Source organism: Neophocaena asiaeorientalis, unplaced genomic scaffold (genome assembly GCF_003031525.2).
Source record: "Neophocaena asiaeorientalis asiaeorientalis breed wild unplaced genomic scaffold, Neophocaena_asiaeorientalis_V1.1 scaffold105, whole genome shotgun sequence".
In the NCBI taxonomy this organism is placed as follows: domain Eukaryota; kingdom Metazoa; phylum Chordata; class Mammalia; order Artiodactyla; family Phocoenidae; genus Neophocaena; species Neophocaena asiaeorientalis.
The window spans coordinates 3,142,591-3,149,086 of record NW_020172162.1 but is presented as its reverse complement, the minus strand read 5'-3'; the positions used below and the strand labels follow the sequence as shown (position 1 = coordinate 3,149,086).

At 39.5% G+C, this 6,496-nt stretch overlaps 1 protein-coding gene across 14 annotated transcripts in view; it reads left to right on the top strand.

Moving 5' to 3' along the window:
* Positions 1-6,496, top strand: part of SCML4 (Scm polycomb group protein like 4) — a 117,688-nt gene that overhangs the window by 88,277 nt on the left and 22,915 nt on the right. For 11 of the 14 annotated variants that reach the window (XR_003004527.1, XR_003004529.1, XR_003004532.1 and 8 more), the window contains one exon: positions 5,119-5,406. The exons of 1 other annotated variant lie outside the window; for it this stretch is intronic. Coding sequence is in view for 8 of the 13 variants with exons in the window: in XM_024755037.1 (XP_024610805.1) it covers positions 5,119-5,406 (288 nt within the window). In the remaining 5 variants the exon portion in view is untranslated. Of the gene's footprint in view, positions 1-5,118; positions 5,412-6,496 lie in introns of all 14 variants that reach the window. 2 more of the 14 variants (XR_003004533.1, XM_024755081.1) reach the window with 1 other exon arrangement.

Below are 6,496 nucleotides of genomic sequence, written 5' to 3'. Positions count from 1 at the left end.
GTGTGTGTATATATATATATATATATATATATATATATATATATATATATATATATATATACATACACACACACCTAGGAGTAGAATTGCTGGGTTGTATGGTGAATTTATTTTTAACCATTTGAGGAAGAGCCAGACTGTTTTCCAAAGAGGCTGCATCATTTTACATTCCCACCAGCAGTGTGTGAGGGTTCCACTTTCTCTACAGTATCACCAACACTTGCTATCATCTGACTTTTTGATTATAACCATCCTAGTGAGTGTGAAGTGGTACCTCATTGTGGTTTTGATTTGCATTCCCCAATGACTAATGATTTAGAACAAGTTTTCATGTGCTTATTGGCTATCTGTCTATCTTCTTTGGGAAAATGTCCATTCAAGCCCATTTTAAAATTGGGTTATTTGTCTTTTGATTGTTGAGTTGTAAGAGTTTTTTTAGTATACTCTGGATATGAATTCTTTATCAGAGGTATGATTTGCAAGTAATTTCTCCCATTCTGTGGGTTTTCTTTTCACTTTCTTTATAGTGTCTTTCAAAATGCAAAAGTTTTAAATTTTGATAAATTCAATATGTCTATTTTTTCTTTCGTTGCTCATGCCTTTGGTGTCAAATCTAATAATACCTTGTCAAACCCAAGGTCATAAAGATTTACCCCTATATTTCCTTCTAAGAGTTTTATAAGTTTTTGCTCTTACATTTAGGCCTTTGATCCATTTCAAGTTAATTTTTGTGTATGGTATGAAGTAAGGGTCCAACTTCATTGTTTTGCATGCAGATATCCAGTTATCCAAGCATCAGTTGTTGAAAAGACTGTTCTTTTCCTATTGAATGATCTTGGCACCTTCGTTGAAAATCAGTTGAACGTGACACATAGGTTTATTTCTGGACTCTCAACTCTATTCCATTGTTCTATATGTCTCTCCTTAAGTCAGTACCACACTGTCTTTGTTACCATTGCTTTGTAGTAAATTTTGAAATTGGGAAGTGTGACTACTCTACTTTGTTCTTCTTTTTCCATGATTGTTTTGGCTATTTATGGTTCCTTGAAAATCCATATGAGTTTTAGAATCAGCTTGTCAATTTCTACAAAGAAGTCAGCTGAGATTCTGACAAGAATTGCATTCAATCCATAGATGAATTTAGGGTGTAAGATGGTAATAATCTTAATAATATTAAGTCCTCTGATTCATAAACATGGACTTTTTTCCAATTAAGTATTTAGATCTTCTTTCTTTCAATAATGTTTTGTAGTTTTTAGAGCATAAGTTTTATACTTCTTTTGTTAAATTTATTCCTCAGTATTTTATTCTTTTTAATACTATTATAAATTGAATTCTTTCCCCAATTTCATTTTCATATTGTTTAATGCAAATGTATAAAAGTACAATTGACATTTGCATATTAATTTTGTATCCTGTAACTTTACTGAATTCATTTATTAATTTCAATTAATAAAAGTGTTTTATTGGATTCCTTAGAATTTTTTACATACAAGAGATAGTTTTACTTCTTCCTTCCCAAATTAGATGCTTACCTACTTGCCCTGGCTGGAACCTCCAATACAATGTTGAATAGAAGTAGCAAGAATAGAGACATCTTTGTGTTGTTCCTGATCTTAGGAAGAAAAGCATCCGGTCTTTCGCCATTAACTATGATGTTAAGTGTAGGTTTTTTTATGGATGCCCTTTTTCAGCTTGAGGAAGTTCCCTTCTATTCCTAGTGTGTTGAGTGTTTTTCTCATGAAACAATGTTGGATTTTTTCAAACGCTTTTTCTGCATCTATTGAGATAATCACATGATCTTTGTTTTTTTATTCTATCGATATCACATATTACATTAATTGATTTTCAGATGTTAAACCAACCCTGCATTCCTGAAACAAATCCTACTTGATCATGATGTATAAGTCATTTTGTATGCTAAGGATTTGTTTTGCTAGTATATTGCTGAGAATTTTTGCATCCATATTAATGAAACATTGATCTGTAGTTCTCTTGTGATGACTTTGTCTAGTTTTGGTATCAGGGTATTAGCGTTCTCATAGAATGAGTTGGGAAGTATTCCCTCCTTATATTAGTCTGCCTGGCTGCCATAACAGAATACCACATACTAGGTAGCTTTAACAACAGAATTTATTTTCTCACAATTCTAGAGGTTAAAAGTCTGAGATCAAGGTGTCATCAGGGTTAGTTTCTGGTGATACTTCTCTTCCTGGCTAGTGGACAGCCACTTTCTGTGTCTTCATGTTGCCTCATCTCTGTGCATGTGTGTGAAGAGGGAGAGAGCTCTCTCATGTCTCTTCCTCTTCTTGTCAGTACTTTCTTTTTAACCAGTCCTATCAGGTTGAGATCTTACCCTTAAGACCTTACTTAACCTCTATTTCCTCCTTATGGACCCTCTCTCCAAATATAGTTGCAATGGGGGCTAGGGCTTCAACATATGAACATTTGAGGGGGACACAATTTAGTCCATAGCACTCTTTTTTTTACTTTTTGGAAGAATTTGTGAAGAATTGGTTTTAATTTTTCTTTAAATACTTGGTAGAATTCACCTATGAAGCCATCCGAGCCCGGGATTTCTTTGTTTTTTGATGACTAATTTAATCTCTTTAATTGTTATAGGTCTATTCAGATTGTCTATTTCTTTTTGTCAGTTTTGATAGTTTGTCCATTTCTTCTAAGTTACCTAACTGATTGGCATAGAATTGTTTGTAATATTTCTTAATAATCCATTTTATTTCTGTGAGATTGGTGATAATGTCATCCCTTTCATTTCTGATTCTAGCAATTTGAGTCTTTTCTCTTTTTTTCTCGGCCAATCTAGCTAAAAGTTCGCCAATTTTGTTGATCTTTTCAAAGAGCCAGCTTTTGGTTTCTTTGATTTTCTCTATTTTTCTATTCTCTATTTAATTAATTTTCACTGTAATATTTATTATTTTCTTCCTTCTGCTTGCTTTAAGTTTAGTTTGCCCTTTCCCCCCACAGTATCTTAATGAGGAAGATTAGGTTATTAATTTGAGAATGTTCTTCTTTTTAAATATAAGTATTTACAGTTACAAATTTTCTCTAGGCACTGCTTTAGCTGCATTCCATATGCAATGGTTTTTATTTCCAGGCAAGCTCCATATGCATCCCCATCTATGAGAAGACCTGCTAGTTCCCCTAATAAAATCAATTCTTAATCTTTCAATACCTATGTTGTGTGAGGAATCCATACATAAAGAAGACATCTGGATCTTGTGGCCCAAATGTGTTTACTCATTGCCAACATTGGAGGATCCCTTGGTTTTTGTTATTCTAATGCCTTTGGGGAATGTCTTTATCTGTTTTGATCATGTGTAGTATATAGATGATTGTTGATGGGGCTAGACAGATATGGTCTTGTCTGGGGTGGGAGGGACTGAAGAAAAGGAATTACTAGAATATTTTTCTTCCTCTTTCTATCCCTATAATTCTTCTGGACTTTGTACTTCAAAACAAAACAAAGTAAAACAGCCCACACCATTTGGCCACAGGTATAGCTCGCAGAGTTCAACAGGCTGCAAGAATGAGCTTTAAAAGTGTAGAAAGTCCTGATCTACTTGGGTGGGGGAGCTGATGATGAGGTTGGCAGAGTCTCCAGGTCCTCTACTCCCCCTGCGCTTTAGATTGGTTCTTTCTCTCTCATCTGCAGGGTTTGGGGAAGACCATGGGGCCATCCAGATCAGCATTTGTGTCCCTAGTTTGTTAGCTTTGGTGGAAGGTTAGTGCCCTTGTGTGTACTGGAACTAAAAGTGTGGGGAGGAAGCACCATCACACCTGTGTCAGAGCCCAGGCCAATCATCAAAAAATCTACAAACAATAAATTCTGGCGTGGGTGCGGAGAAAAGGGAACCCTCTTGCACTGTCGGTGGGAATGTAAATTGATAGAGCCACTATGGAGAAGAGTATGGAGGTTCCTTAAAAAACTAAACATAGAACTACCATATGACCCAGCAGTCCCACTACTGGGCATATCCCCTGAGAAAACCATAATTCAAAAAGAGTCATGTACCACAATGTTCATTGCAGCACTATTTACAATACCCAGGACATTGAAGCAACCTAAGCGTCCATCGACAGATGAATGGTTAAAGAAGATGTGGCACATATATACAATGGAATATTACTCAGCCATAGAAAGAAATGAAATTGAGTTATTTGTAGTGAGGTGGATGGACCTAGAGTCTGTCATACAGAGTGAAGTAAGTCAGAAAGAGAAAAACAAATACTGGATGCTAACACATATAAATGGAATCTAAAAAAAAAAAAGGTTCTGATGAACCTAGGGGCAGGACAGGAATAAAGACACAGACATAGATAATGGACATGAGGACAAGGGGAGGGGAAAGGGTAAACTGGGACAAAGTGAGAGAGTAGCATTGACATGTACACACAACCAAATGTAAAATAGATAGCTTCGGGAAGCAGCTGCATCACACAGGGACATCAACTCAGTGCTTTGTGACCACCTAGAGGGATGGGATAGGGAGGGTGGGAGGGAGACCCAAGAGGGAGGGGATATGGGGATATATGTATACATATAGCTGATTCACTTTGTTATAAAGCAGAAAGTAACACACCATTGTAAAGCAACTATACTCCAATAAAGATGTTAAAAAAAAACAAACCCAGGCCAAAGTTGTTACTCCTAACTCTGGGACACTGTGGCTCTGGCTTGATCTCTCCCAGGAATCATGGGCCAGGTGCGGGAGGCAGTGGTGATGGGCAAGAAAAGAGGGAGCAGGGAGATTCTGACAAGCTGGCGGAAACTCCTGGAGGAGCAGAGCCATGGAGGGAGAAAGACCTTTGTTTGAATTTTATTTACAAGTCATCAATAACCAAGATAATCACATTTTCCTCAGAACATGGAGGGTCACATGTCCCAATCCCTACTAAAATATGCTTCGTTGGTGAGGTGTCAATCTGCTGAGAGGTGAACTATTTGGGATTATGCCGTGGTATCCATTCCTTCTCATCTGCCATCCCCACAGATAGCGGCACCTGTGCTGCTGGGGAAAGGTTTTCCAAGACCCAGCACCAGGTGTCTTCATGAACTGCTCTCTGATCTCTGCTTCTCTGCTCTGCCTTCTTGCTTAGCAAAAACAGTCACCACTGAGGAGTGCCTGGTGAACCCTGCGAGCATGAGCCGCTACAGCGTGGACTCCTCCTCCGCCTTTAGCCACAGGGGCTCCCTGCCCACCTCCTCTTCGTTGTACTGCAAGAGGCAGAACTCTGGAGACGGCCACCTTGGGGGAGGCTCAGCCACCACAGTCAGTGGTCCCCATACCAGCCCCATGTCCTCTGGAGGCCCCTCAGCACCTGGGCTGAGGCCCCCTGGCTCCAGCCCCAAGAGAAACGGGACCTCTCTTGAAGGAAACAGATGTGGTAATGTAATGCATGCACTGGCTTCCCCATGACCTAACCTCCTCTGCCCTCGCCCTGGGACCACCAAATGTAGGGAGACCGGGGGACCGTGGTGGTTTGAACACAGCAACACTGGGAAATTAGAAGTTTCCACAAATCCCTTCATGGATTTTTGTTGTTCTTGAGGGCAGCTGACTTCAACCTTTGACCGTAAGCAAAGAAAATGGTGTATTAGAGTAAGTTAGGCTGTAGGAATAAGTAGAATCCAAAATGTACAGTGGCTCAAATACAATAGAAGTTTTTTATCCAGGAGTCCAAAGTGGGTGTTCCTAGTTGGTGTGTGTATCCCAACTCAGGGACCCAGGATCTGTGAATTTCATGGCTCTCCTGTCCCCTATGGCCCCCATGCTCCACGCATCTAGTGGTAGAAACGGAAGGAACAAACGAGGAAGATGAACATGTTTCCCTAGAGCCTGGAAGTGATGCCCATCGCTTCTACTCACGTTTCATTGGCAAGAGCTGGCCATTTTACCACACTTAACTCTGGAGGAATCTGAGAGGTGTAGACTAGCTCTGTGCCCGGAAAAAGAAGAACCAGAAGTTGCTAAAGACTTTCCTCTTGCACAGTGGTCGACTCTTGGAGGGTACAAACACATAGGCAGACCAGAGTTAAGTAAAATTCCCACAATGCTGGTTATTTATTTATTTTTTTGTCCCGTAAGTTTTTTTGTTTTGGTTTGGTTTTCCATTTATTTATTTATTTAGGCTGCACCGGGTCTTAGTTGTGGCATGTGAGCTCTTAGTTGTGGCATGCATGTGGGATCTAGTTCCCCAACCAGGGATCGAACCCAGGCCCCCTGTGTTGGGAGCCCAGAGTCTTACCCACTGGACCACTAGGAAAGGCCCCCCACAATACTGGTTATGATGCTACTTCTGTCTCACCCATTAAAGTTAGCTTATTGGAATGCAGTGTAGGAAGGTACTGTCATTCTAGGGGTAGCTTGATGTCCATTTTGATTTATGTTATTAAAAAAAATCATTTTCAATTCAGTATTTGAGTATGAATAGAGCATAGTGGATAATCACATGGACTATGGAGCCCGATGGCCTG